This window comes from Enhydra lutris, unplaced genomic scaffold (genome assembly GCF_002288905.1).
Source record: "Enhydra lutris kenyoni isolate GAN:26980312 unplaced genomic scaffold, ASM228890v2 scaffoldscaffold1, whole genome shotgun sequence".
In the NCBI taxonomy this organism is placed as follows: domain Eukaryota; kingdom Metazoa; phylum Chordata; class Mammalia; order Carnivora; family Mustelidae; genus Enhydra; species Enhydra lutris.
Window position 1 is genome coordinate 9078852 of NW_019154085.1, and position 14693 is coordinate 9093544.

The 14693-nt window shown below is 34.2% G+C and overlaps 1 protein-coding gene across 1 annotated transcript in view; it reads right to left on the reverse strand.

Annotated features, from left to right (window-relative positions):
• The window catches only part of LOC111142035 (post-GPI attachment to proteins 1), a 78613-nt gene that overhangs the window by 14909 nt on the left and 49011 nt on the right, over positions 1-14693 (reverse strand). The window contains exons 14-19 of the mRNA XM_022494961.1: positions 10651-10726; positions 8244-8317; positions 8081-8132; positions 7503-7569; positions 6957-7065; positions 5078-5116 (exon numbers count right to left, since the gene is read on the reverse strand). Of these exons, the coding sequence (XP_022350669.1) occupies positions 5078-5116; positions 6957-7065; positions 7503-7569; positions 8081-8132; positions 8244-8317; positions 10651-10726 (417 nt within the window). The remainder of the gene's footprint in view (positions 1-5077; positions 5117-6956; positions 7066-7502; positions 7570-8080; positions 8133-8243; positions 8318-10650; positions 10727-14693) is intronic.

Consider the following 14693-nt stretch of genomic DNA (forward strand, 5'->3'; position numbering starts at 1 on the left):
GAATGGATTGGCATGATATATTCAAGGCACTAAATGAGAAAAATATGCAGCCAAGAAAACTATATCCAGCTAGGCTGTCACTGAAAATAGAAGGAGAAATTTAAAAAAAACTTCCAAGACAAACAAAAACTGAAAGAATTTGAAAGAACACAAAACCAGCCCTACAGACAATATTGAAAGGGGTCCTCTGAGCAAAGAAAGAGCCTAAAAGTAACACAGACCAGAAAGGAACAGAGACAATATACAGTAACAGTCAGCTTACAAACAATACAATGGCCCTAATTTCTTATCTTTCAAGAATTACCCTGAATGTAAATGGCTAAATGCCCCAATCAAAAGACACAGGTATCAGATTCAATAAAAAAGCAAGACCCACCAACAGGCTGTCTGCAAGAGACCCATTTTAGACCCAAAGGCACCTCCAGACTTAAAGTGAGGGGGTGGAAAAACATTTACCATTCTAATGGACATCAGAAGAAAGCTGGGTGGCAATCCTTATATCAGACAAATTAGATTTTAAACCAAAGACTATAATAAGAGATGAGGAAGGACACTATATCATACATAATTAAAGGTTCTGTCCAACAAGAAGATCTAACAATTTTAAACATCTGTTTTTAAATATCTATGCCCCTAACATGGGAGCAGCCAATTACATAAATGAATTAATAACAAAATCAAAGAAACACATCAACAGCTATACAGTAATAGTAGGGGACTTTAACACCCCCCTCACTGAAATGGACAGATCATCTAAGCAAAAGATCAACAAGGAAATAAAGGCTTTAAATGACACACTGGACCAGATGGACATCACAGATATATTCAGAACATACCATCCCAAAGCAACAGAGTACACATTCTTCTCCAGTGCACTTGGAACATTCTCCAGAACAGATCACATCCTGGGTCACAAATCAGGTCTCAAATGGTACCAAAAGACTGGGATCATTCTCTGCATAATTTCAGACCACAATGCTTTGAAAAGGTACAGAGTACAAAGGTACTCAATCACAAGAGGAAAGTTGGAAAGAACTCAAATTCATGGAGGCTAAAGAGTATCCTATTAAAGAATGAATGGGTCAACCACGAAATTAAAGAAGAATTTAAAAAATTCATGGAAACAAATGAAAATGAAAACACAACTGTTCAAAATCTTTGGGATGCAGCTAAGGTGGTCCAAGCCTTTCTCAAGAAACAGGAAAGGTCTCAAGTCTACAACCTGACCCTACCTACACCTAAAGGAGCTGGAGAAAGAACAGCAAAAAAAAAAGCCTAAACCCAGCAGGAGAAGAGAAATTAAATAAAGAGCAACAGAAATCAATGAAATAGAAACCAAAAGAACAGTAGAACAGATCAACAAAACTAGGAGCTGGTTCTCTGAAAGAATTTAAGATTGAACGCCTAGCCAGACCTATCAAAAAGAGAAAGAACCCAAATTAATAAAATCATGAATAAAAGAGGAAAGATCACAATCAACACCAAAGAAAATATACAATCATAAGACCATATTATGAGCAACTATATGCCAATGGTCCTGGGAGGCAGGAAAAGAGAGGAAGAAGAGTCAGATTCACAGTGATTTGATATAAGAAAGGCCCTACTTGCCATTGCTGGGTTTGAAGAGGAAGGAAGGGACCACAAGTCAAGAAGTGCAGGCAGCCTATAGAAGCTGGAAATGGCAAACAAACGTGATTTCCCAGAGTGTCCAGAAGAAACACAACCCTGGGCACCTGGGTGGTTCAGTCATTAACCATCTGCCTTTGCCTCAGGTCATGATCCCAGGGTCCTGGGACTGAGCCACGCATCAGGCTTCCTGCTCGGCAGGATGCCTGCTTCTCCCTCTCTCACTTCCCCTACTTGCATGCCCTCTCTGTCTCTCTGTCGAATAAATAATAAAATCTAAAAAAAAAAAAAAAAGAAGAAGAAGAAAGAAAAAAGAAACACAACCCTGCTAAACTAACACCTTTACTGGAAACCCATTTTCAACCTCTGATCTCCAGAACTATAGGATAATGAATTTGTGTAAAAACACTAAGTTTGTGGCAATTTCTTATAGCGGCAATATCAAATTAGTATAATAATAAAGCCATAAATAGTTTCATCATCATCATTTTTAAATGTGTAACATAGATTTCTCAATGTATAATTTAAATTTTTAAGCCTAGAATCTAAAGTGGGGTTTTCCCCCACAACAATTGTGTTTCTGAATTTTGATGTGACTATTTTCTTACAGCAAAACTGAATTTAAAAATATTACATTTAAAAATATATCGAATACTATCTAGATATGACATTGTCTAAATAGTTTTATTATATAAGGAAATGTTATCAGAAGCATTACAATTTCTAAATAATTAAAAAAAAAGAAAAGAAAAGAAAACCGTACAGAAGTTAAGCAGCATAGCAGGCTTAGAGTCAGCCTTCTGGATTTAGATTACAGCTCTGCCTCTCCCTAGCTCTGTGTCCTTGGACATGTTACTTTACCCCCCCTTCTCCCTGTGCCTTTATTTACAAAATGGAGATAAATAACACTTATCTCACAGGGAGTTTGAGGCTTAAATGTGTTCAGTTGTATAAAGCATTTGGCACAGTAACTGGCACAGGTAGGTGATCAGAAAATAGCTGTTATTATTAACCTTTAATACTCTTCACTGTCTTTGGAAATCTTCTAGGAGTTTCTATATAGTATTCTGAAGATGGCAGTTCCTTGTAATGACTATCACTGTTATGAGTATTAACTATTCTACTGGGCTACAGTCACAGCTCGTATAATATATGACAAAATCCACAATCATAAACAGGCTACTATGCAACATATTCAAATTGTAGACACTTGATTTGGTTTAGTATTTGGCACAGTATTTCTTTACATTTCAAATTAGATGCCAACATTAAAAAATTTAAAAAGTTTTATCTAAGACTCTAGATTTCCAGTTTCTCTTAAAATCTAAAGATTTAGCAATATTAGTCTTCATTCCTATATAGAAATGACTTACTAGTTTTTATAATTCTCTTGAGAAAGTAATTTCAGCTTTATTCTTTGCCCTCTTTCATTAGAGTAGACTAAAGAACATGTAAATATTTTTCTTTCCTTTTTCTGGAAAAAAAAAAAAAAGGAAAGAAAGAAAAACTAATTTGATGGAAAATTAACTAAGCAAAGGCTAAAGATTCTCCCAAGTTGTTTCTCTTTATTCCTATTCTCAGTCTTCTTTGACTGAATCAGCAACATTGAAAATATGTATTATTTTTAAGAGACGAATAATATATACTACATCAATTCATTCTCCCATTCTCAAGCTAAATTTTTAAATAAACATGAAGGAAGAGCATCATATCTTTCAGTAATTTGGGAAAGACTTAATTACCACAAATTCTTTGGCATTTAAAAAAGTACCCACCTTTGATCCCATAATACCTATATATCTTTGTTTTTTAGATAAATTTCCATGCCTTAACAAGAATATTAGTATGTCCTTATTTGATGGACATATAATTATGCTTGGCTATCAAGTATCAAGCTAACTTGACTTTTCCTGTCACTACTCTGAATTATGAGCCCTAGGGATGATATGGAAAAGACAGTATGTTATATTTTCAGCCTGTACCACTGTATACAGTAACAAGCCTTTTGTACATACTAAAAATACAATAGCATCAATTCTTCCTCTGTATGCCAAGACAAAATTTTTCTTTTTTTTCCCACCCATCCCCTGTAATTTTTCTTAAAAAAGTTCCCTTAACAAGCTAGAGAATTTATTGTAACTATCCATGGTGCTACTCTTCCAATTTATACCGTTTAATCTTCTCTTTCTAATGTAGCACATTTTACATATGAACTTAGAATTTTCTAATGTTCACAGATTTAATAATAATCACAATCTAGTTCTCACCAGATTGTTATGAGAATCAAATGAGATAATGAATATTAAAAATTTCTGGGTTAGGGGCACCTGAGTGGCTCAGTGGGTTAAAGCCTCTGCCTTCAGCTCAGGTCATGATCTCAAGGTCCTGGGATTGAGCCCCACATCGGGTTCTCTGCTCAGCAGGGAGCCTGCTTCCCGCTCTCTTTCTCTGCCTGCCTCTCTGCCTACTTGTGATCTCTGTCAAATAAATAAATAAAATCTTTTAAAAAAAAGTATTAAAAGAATTTCTGGGTTAATTTTGATTTGTGAGTTTTATAATTACAGTTAAAGGACTTAAATTTTTAAAATTCTGCTATGCTATGCCACAACAAAAAAATAAAAAATAATAGAAGGCACAATAAAACTTTTGTGAATTTTAAAATGAGTATATAATTTTTGACTAATTAATATTATTATTTATGCCAGGTTATACAATTCCGCAAATTATAATGATGTTGAGTAACAGAGAGAGAGAGCACAAGCAGAGGGAATTGGCAGGCAGAGGGAGTAGGAGAATCAGGTTCCCTGCAGAGCAAGGGAAGCCCCATATGGGACTTGGTCCTAGGACTCTGGGATCATGACTTGAGCCAAAGGCAGTGGCTTAACCCACTGAGTCACCCAGGCACCCTCAATAAATTATTTTTATAACACTATTTGCTTATGAACTACAGTAACAGTAAATTTAAAGTATTTCAACATGTTTATTTTTAATAAAATTTACTTTTTATTTTTACAGATTAAGCACATACAACATAAAAAGTTATTTGAAAATGTTTGTTTGTATGACAGAGCCTACAAATTTTACTGGACTATGAATTATAGCATAGTATGTGCAACATGAAATCTTAATATGACATTCAATTAGCCAAAAACACTAATTTGAGAATCAGGAATCAGCTCTCATCTCTAGGAATGAAAGCATCACCTTAAAGCCAGGCATGGCCAACTAAGATTTATCTGCCAAGAATTAGTGTTGGATTTTATTGAAGTGGGAAAAAGAAGGAAAAGGAGAAAAGTGAAAAAGAAAGAAGCAGCTGCAACAGTTCCAGCAGCAAGAGACCATATTTAGTTTGTTAAAATATTTTATTATCTGGACCTTCCCAGAAAAAAGTCTGCAACCCTTGCCTTATAGTATAATTAAGGCAATCTATAATCAAATAGGAATCACTTACCTGTCCAAGTATTTGTGAAAAGGAAGTCTTAACTGTCACCTAGTTTAAAAATAATCATTAAAAAAAAAAAAAAGGTTATTTCTCCTAAAGCCTTCTAGCTCACATTTTATTAAACTAAGCACTTCTGCACAACTCTACACATAATCATTAATTTTTTTAATAATGAATGATCTAAATTCATTTATGGTATTATAAGAATCCTCTGAACCACAAATTTTAATTTGTATTAAGTGTAGTTTTATTGTTCAGCATATTTTCCTGGATTCTAATTCTCTGACAACTGGATGAATGCTATGGTAGTAACCCTTTAACTAACTAGGATATTTGATTAACCAGAATATCTTAGTACCACATGATTCAAGCTAAAGGACTTGACTGAACGACTGAATTCAGAAGCTATACATATGTTTGCTGAACAATTAAACACAAATTAACCTATTACATAACCAGTATTTTAAGTCTCAAACCTACAACTGTATAGCACTAAGTACAGTTAAGCTAAGGCAATTCTGAGTAAATTTCACAAAAACAAGTTTTATAGGAAACAAGACCAGAAACAGAGCATATTTGATAAAATTTAAGCCAAAATAATATTTTAAAAAGAAATTAATCAATTATTATCTCTATTATAAATACACTTTTTTGATATTAAGAAGTCTGGAAAAAGGAAATACGTATTTCACACAGAAATTATAAAATGACTTCAAAATACTTACTTTTTAAAAACAAAGTACTTATAAAAACATGGACATTTTTGAGTGTGCAGTATTTGTAGCCAAATTATTAATGGAATTTTTGCTATCACTATTAGAAATATGAAGGCACACGTTAACAACCATTATAGCCCTACAAAATCCTTCAGTGTTAAAAACAGAAAGATATTAAAGCATTAATAAATACTATGAAATCCAAAATAAGTCGTAATTGAGGTCCAATGAAACTTGTTGCCAACGTACAGTCTGACCTACCAATTCTAGTCCACCCCAAGTTAATTCTAATGAAGAACCCAAATATTTAAGGTTGTTTAAAGGAACTGAATAGAATGAAGATATTTCACATAAACCAGAAATCACCATTAAAATGTATAGTCTCTTAAATCTGGAATCCTTAGAACCTGGGATGTTCTGATACAGAGAGACTCTTGTAGTTCATGAATCCATAAAAGTTGTGTTAATCAAGTTTATCTCCCTTCTCTTGGAGCAGAGACGTACTGTAGTAGTAAAACAAACACAGCAGGCATACTACACTGCACATATAAATGACAAACAGAGATTTAAAAAGCTAGTGAAAAGGAAAGAAGAGTCTTACGCTTATCCAGTAGAGGTGGAAACCAACATATATCGTATTAATTACTGCAGTAAAGCCATGTCAGCTGATTTCATGATGTTCTTCAATTTATAGAGAATTTTGAACTTTGGGCCTCCAAACTTAGAAGGTTAATCTATAGTCTCAATTTTATTTTCTATTACTTATTAAGACATATACATTCAGTGGTCCAGCTGAGGAAATACTGAGGTGGTGTTGACAGGCAAAATGGAGAATATTTAAAGCATCATAAAAGTCCATTTCATGTATTTACTGGCTTCTACATTGCCATATATCTATGGTTAATATAAAAATGTATTTCCTGGTGCCTGGGTGGCTCAGTGGGTTAAAGCCTCTGCCTTCGGCTCAGGTCATGATTCCAGGATCCTGGGATCGAGCCCCATATAGGGCTTTCTGCTCAGCAGGGAGCCTGTTTCCCCCCGGTCTCTCTGTCTCTGCCTGCCTCTCTGCCTACTTCTGATCTGTCAAATAAATAAATAAAATCTTTAAAAAAAATGTATTTCCTGTGTATTCTATAACTAAATCTTAAAAGTTAAGCAAACATGCAACTTACTTCGTACTGACAGTCTGAAGATGTATACATTTTTAATAATGCTACATGGCTGTCATTTTCTGGTTGAGCAATGTGGAGTTTCAGAGAAATTTCTGTGGAAGATGGTACCCTGAAAAGATAACTTAAATATTAATTCTCAAATACAAAATGCTGTTAAATATCCATTGCTAAGTCAATCCTCGGACAGCACAATGAAATAATGGAGAGGAAGACAAATGTCAGAGACATTATTATAGATGGACATTTTTTCGATTGTATCACAGTTGTTTGAATGCTCCATCATCTAGAACAGGCACTGGAGGACAGTCTAGGAAGGGGTCAATGCTCCAAGCAAGTAAAGTTTAAGTTATATATCATTTAGATAAGAATACTACATTGTCTTATAATATTATCTTATGAACACAATGCTACCTAAAGGAGAGGTACATTTTATTAAGAGGCACTTAAATAGTTTCATTAAAATTTCACTATGATTTAAATAAACTAAGAAGAATATGTACTATTCAAAATGGCCAAAGTTTAAGATAAATTCTTTCATATACTCACTGAGCAATAGTAAGTGAATCTTCGTAAGACCAAGGAATATGAAGTTTATAGATACTAGTTATTTCTTCTGTGGAAACATAAAGGAAATATGTGTTATAAACCTATACAATACCTAACTACCAGTTCCCCATTCATAAAAAATAACCAGTAAGACTTAGATGATATAAAGAATTACCAAGAATTATTGAATAATGTTTAATTAGACTTACAAAAGATATTAGAGTATATGGAAACTGGTAAACTAGAAAACTAGAGCAGAGTAGGTAAAAAAAAAAACCTAGGTAAACTAGGAAACTAGAGCAAACTAAGAAACTGGTAAAATAGCTAAACTGAATTACTATTAATAATGAGATAGAAAAATATATATAGCATTTTAAAAATGTAGGTATTTAAACTGATACAGTTGAAGATACTTAGTATTAAGAAAGGGTCTACATTAAATTTCTTGGAAATATAGCTTTTCTACTATCATAATCTAATCTTAATTCACATAAATAAATAAATATTATATAAAATTCAAGTGAAGATCTATTGATTCTTCAAATGACCAATACTATTCTTCTCAGAAATACACTTACCTTTGACTCCTGAGCACTTGCTTACTACGTTGATTTTAAAAGCCTGGTATATCTAATAAGAGTTTGGCCATGAAAACAAAAACAAGAAAAACAAAAGTTTATTTTGTTTGCTTAACTAAACAGTGAAGTAAAATCAAATCCTTGTTATAATCAGGATAATTACCTGTCCAAAGTTTAGAAGTTCTATATTATAAAACAGGCCACTTGTATTTAAAATCACTTTCCTTGAAGACAGTCCTGTTGAATTGAAAGTACTGTATTACTTAGAATACCAAACGGTTTTTAAAAGAGTACTGATTGCTTAACAGTGTTTAACTAATGCTAATACATTTTTAATATTAAAAAATAATTTATAGGTTTTCATTTCTGTTTATGGAGGGGTGAACTCCTAAAAATCCTACCCTCTTTCAATACACTCCAGACAACATTTATAATATATGTATTTTAAAAAATCAACTACATATTTTCAATTTCAAACAGGTATGCTTTCTTGGTAGATCTTTCATTTTATAAGTCTTTAATCTCATCTTTTTTTTTCTAAAGATTTTATTTATTCATTTGACAGAGAGAGAGTGAGATCACTAGCAGGCAGAAGGCAGTCAGAGAGAAGAGGGAAGCAGGCTTCCCACCAAGCAGAGAGCCCAACGGGACTCGATCCCAGGACCCCGAAACCATGACCTGAGCCAAAGGCAGAGGCTCAACCCACTGAGTCACCCAGTCGCCCCTTTAATCTCATTTTTAATGAGATAAGTGATTCAGACTTGTCATTTCTGTATTGTTCGGAGTATCTTTCTTACCCCCCACCAAAAGGTGGGTGAGGGATAAAAATCTAAAACAGTTTCTGCTCTGAAGTAACAGATTTTTTTCATAAATGGAATACTAAAAAATATATATTTTAAGGATAGGCCATGTCAAAAGAGCAAGGAGCCAACCTAAAATGAGCTCCCAATATCCAAAGCTGGAACAACTTAAGCAAAAAAATGAGATGATAATATTAAATTATAATCCAATGAAAAAATATCCATGAGTCATACAGACATAAATAAAATTTGACTAAGTAAATAAATGGAGAAGGGACAACTTTCCTTTCATAAGAATTCCAACAAATACAGAATACCAGTAATAACTGCCTCAGACTAGAGGAACCAATGGATGCTAAAATTAGTGGGTTATTTTGAAGATAAAAGGGTACTGAAACATTCTCAAAGTAGCTCCCCCAAGACATTTATTCAATACAAACAGGAAACAAATAAATTTACAGGGGAGAAACCTGGAAGACACTACCTTAACCAAGTAATCAAGGTTAACATTATTAGTAATTAGACATAGTGATATCATATGTCCATCCATAGGATACAATGAGAAGTATACATAGCTCTGGTGATATGCTTGCTAAAAATGCACAACCTTAATCTAATCATAAGAAAGCATTAGACAAATCCAAGTATCTGATATTTTACAAAATAGCTTACAAGTACTTTTCAAAATATGTCGAAATTATAAAAGACAAGGAAAAACTGAGGAACTCTCAAAGATTAGAGGAGATGAACAGGACATGACAACTGAATGCAATGTGGGAATGTGGAGAACACTGGTGGAAAAACTGATGAAAACCAAACAAAGCCTGTAATTTAGTTAACAATGTTGTATGAATAATAATTTCTTAGTTTTGACAACTGCATTTTTTACATTAAGGTAAATGAAGGATATAGGACCCCGTGCTCATTCTGTAACTGTTCTGAGTGCTCAAAATTATTTCAAAATAAAATTTAAAGGCATATTTAGTTAGATGTATTTTACCACAATTAAAAAAAAAATGGGGGGGGGCGCTCAGTGAGTTACGCCTCTACCTTCAGCTCAGGTCATGATCTCAGGGTCCTGGGATCGAGCCCCGCATCTGGCTCTGGTCAGCATGGAGCCTACTTCTCCCCTCTCCTCTCTGCCTGCCTCTCTGCTTACTTGTGATCTCTGTCTGTCAAATAAATAAATAAAATCTTAAAAAAAAAAAAGTGGGAAAAATATTTGGAGAAATCTTGAAACTTCCATAGGGCAGACAGCAATTTATACCTTATAATAAACGTTTTATTAAAAGGGCCAACATGCAGTAAATTCATGGAAGACCACCACCACACACACACACACACACACACACACACACAGACACACATGATTACTTGCAAATGTATATGACCAGGGAGAAAGTTAAATTTCACTTCTCAGAAGATGACCTCTAGCCCGCTATTAAAATAACAATCAAACCACTGGAACACATGATATGGTTATTCTAAGAACTATACTTGAAATACACAATATATAAAGTTACAGGCTCTTCATTATTGCAACTGACTGGCAAAATAAATAAGAACTCTGTTAAAAATAAAATTAAATCTTGGGATGCCTGGGTGGCTCAGTCGGTTGACCGTTCAACTGTTACCTCAGCTCAGGTCTTGATTTTGGGGTCCTGAGTTCAAGCCCTGTTCTGGGCTCCATGCTGGGTGTGGAGCCTACTTTAAAAAAAAAAAAAAAGAAAAAAAAGAAATTCTTAAGGCTTCTAAAATCAAAGTACTTACCAAAGGAAAAAAGATGAGTTACAGGAAGCTGAATGGATCGTGTCTCTTTTTTAAAGAATTCACAATCTACAACAAACTAAAATATAAAACATTGTTTTTTTAGAAAAAAATAGAATTACATGTATAGTAAAATACCTTCACTTGATGTTTGAGTGGAAAATAAAAGTCTATAAATACACCAGCTTTGGAGAAGTTATTACCTATTACATTCTCACTCTAGCTATACTTAGATGGCAATAATTACTCAAGGAGAGATATTAAGCTAAGAAAATTTGATGAACAAGCTTAACTTAATAAATTATTAGAGGATTATTTGTACAACAGCTGATGTACAGTCCAGTTTCCTTCCAGTTAATTTCAGGTGGTTATAGAAGAAGGACTTTAAAGGATGGGTCAAAGCATTAAGAATCAAGGTTAACTCAAGATTAATTAGAGATTTAGATAAAAATCAATATTTTCATAGTAAAAAAGAAATATGAATTTGAATTTTAATTTTTAAAAATCCCATATTAATTATGTATCTCCAACACTCTAATTAGACTACAAAAGACTTGGAGATGGACATACTGCCATTTATCTACAGATGGCTAAAGTTATTTGTATAAGATTATTTCAAGCTAAACAGTGATTAGAATAAATGGAAAAAAGGTTTACTATGTACAAAGCACGAAAAAAATGCTATCTTAAAAAAAGTAAAAACTAAAATGTGACATGTGCATTATGACAATGTTTAGTAATGACATTTCTTATGTAATAACATTTCTACAATGGCATAAGGAACTTTGCCCTAAGCAGACTGCAGTAAGAATGGTTTCATCAGAATCATCTCCATAAGGAAACCAAATTGCTTTGACCTATAGGAGCTGAAGAACCAATTAATGTGTTGCCAAACTGCAGCTGGCAGGTACACTGCTGTCTAGAGGAAGCAGAAAGCCGATGAGGTTTATCCTAGGTTTTTCCAGTAAGTATACCTTGGATTGTGCTTGAAGCAATTGTTATTGTGTTTGCCTCTTGGTGGATTTTTTGTTTCTGAAAGTCAAAAAAAGATGTGGGAAAATGCTATCTGACTACAGTACGCATATTAGGAATAAAAGGAAAAACTTGTTAAGGGGATTTGCTTTTATCCCCCCTTCTATACTTAAAAGGCCAACAATATCATCAGACATTTTCCTTATAGAAAACAGCTGTTACAAAGTTAGAACAATCATCTACTGAACAAGACTATTCATTATATTTTTACAAAGCACTTTTGGGTAAGACATTGCCTGAGACAGAGAATCAATTTTATATCACTTTGTATAGGTATTTAAAATAATACAATTTTTATTATTGCTTCAAAAATTTGGCTATTCCCTTTATGGAATAAACCCATACCCAAGAAAAAAATTCGAGGATCTGTCTCCTTCTAATGGAATTATTTTGTTTTCTGTCATCAAAAAATGCAAGTAATTTCGTATTTGCATTTTGAAAACTATATTATGAGTTGACTGCAAAAAATCTTCAAGCTATCTATTTAAATATATGTATCCTGAGAAACCATTCTACATATCTTATAACAGATATGTAGAAATTATAAAAGGCCTAAATTAACATCCTTGTGAGACTGGGTATGCAACAGTAGAGTCAGCAAGTATTACTTTCCAAAGAACATTAAGACATATTAAATATTCATTCGGCTGCTAAGGCTGGCTATTTGTGAAAGGCTCTTTAGTTTCTTGGAATAACGAGACAGGGCCTTTCCAGGTTTGGGAAAGATGTTTAAATTCATTGAAAACCAACTTACCTGACAGAAAAACCCCTAAAGAGAGCTTTTAGAATTGAAGATGCTCAATTACCTTTCACTTGAGCTAAGCAAAACAAAACAATGTATTCATTATAAGGTACTTGTGAGATTCAGTCTTTGCGTTAACTCCCAACTACATCCCCTTTTTCCTATGTCTTTAAAATTTTCCTAATGATTTTGCCCTCAAATCTCGACACTTTTCTCATTAAAGAACTATTTTTTTGAGCACTTATATGGTAGTGAGTTGCTAAAGGATGAGGATGCACAGTAGAATAAAATCTATCTGGTCTTAATCCCAAAGAATTCACAATATGGTTATGGTAATAGAGAGATAAACAAATAAATTATAATTCAGCATAATTCCTCCAAGAAGTTATAAACAAACTGTCATGGAAGTAAGAAGTTATCTGGTTGAGTCATGAAAAGGAGAACAGGAACACTTAGGATAGATACTGAAAGATAAGTTGGTTACGTAAAATGTGGAAAGGGAAGTAGAAGGTTTTTACTTCTGTCTTATTGCTTCCCTCTCCCACAACTTCTCTCAAAAATCACCAACCTTTTATTTCTACTCCCACTTCCCTACTTCAAGCCCTCATAACCCCTTATTCAGCAGCTCGTCTGTTTCTAATCAATCCATGCACACCATAAACAGATTCATCTTCCACAATGGCTCTGATCCCACTTCTACTATAGTGAAAATCTTACAGCTGCCTACTAACTCCTGAATTCTATGATGTCCTATATCTTCTAATCGAGGTCCTTGAGGGTATGGCCATGAACTACTTTCCCAGACTTTTCTTCCACTATTATCCTTCCCATGGTGGCCATCTTTTCAAAATTTCTATTTACTTATTTACTTATTCACTGTTTCCATATATATCTCACACTTTCACACTTCCATGCTTAGATCTCATGGTGTCTTTGTCCCAGCAGTGCTGGACATTGTAACTTCCTGTAGTGTTCTTACTAATGACCACCTGGAATGTAGCTAATATAACTAAGGAGCTGAATTTTATTAGTTTTAATTGCTTTTCATTTAAATAGCCACATGTGCCAGTAGCTCCCATACTGGATAGCACAGGTATACAATGTTTATGCCATGCATAAAACTTTAACTATCCTTTAAGGAAATTTAAAATATCACCTCATAACAAAGCCTTTCCTCATACCACCATTCAGAGATCTCTTCCCTTCTTTTTTTTTTTTTTAATTTTTTATAAATCTATAATATATTTTTATGCCCAGGGGTACAGTCTGTGAATCACCAGGTTTACACACTTCACAGCACTCACCATAGCACATACCCTCCCAATGTCCATAACCCCACCCCCCTCTCTCAACACCCCCCCCAGCAACCCTCAGTTTGTTTTGTGAGATTAAGAGTCACTTATGGTTTGTCTCCCTCCCAATCCCATCTTGTTTCATTTACTCTTCTCCTACCCCCTTAACCCCCCATGTTGCATCTCCTCTCCCTCATATCAGGGAGATCATACGATAGTTGTCTTTCTCTGATTGACTTATTTCACTAAGCATGATACCCTCTAGTTCCATCCACATTGTCGCAAATGGCAAGATTTCATTTCTTTTGATGGCTGCATAGTATTCCATTGTGTATATATACCACCTCTTCTTTATCCATTCATCTGTGGATGGACATCCAGGTTCTTTCCATAGTTTGGCTATTGTAGACATTGCTGCTATAAACATTCGGGTGCACGTGACCCTTTGGATCACTACATTTGTATCTTTTGGGTAAATACCCAGCAGTGCAATTGCTGTGTCATAGGGTAGTTTGATTTTCAACATTTTGAGGAACCTCCATTATGTTTTCCAGAGTGGTTGCACCAGCTTGCATTCCCACCAACAGTGTAGGAGGGCTCCCCTTTCTCCACATCCTCGCCAGCATCTGTCATTTCCTGACTTATTAATTTTAGCCATTCTGACTGGTGTGAGGTGGTATCTCATTGTGGTTTTGATTTGTATTTCCCTGATGCCGAGTGATATGGGAGCACTTTTTCATGTGTCTGTTGGCCATCTGGATGTCTTCTTTGCAGAATTGTCTGTTCATGTCTTCTGCCCATTTCTTGATTGGATTATTTGTTCTTTGGGTGTTGAGTTTGCTAAATCCTTTATAGATTTTGGACACTAGCCCTTTATCTGATATGTCGTTTGCAAATACCTTCTCCCATTCTGTCAGTTGTCTTTTGGTTTTGTTAACTGTTTCCTTTGCTGTGCAACAGCTTTTGATCTTGATAAAATC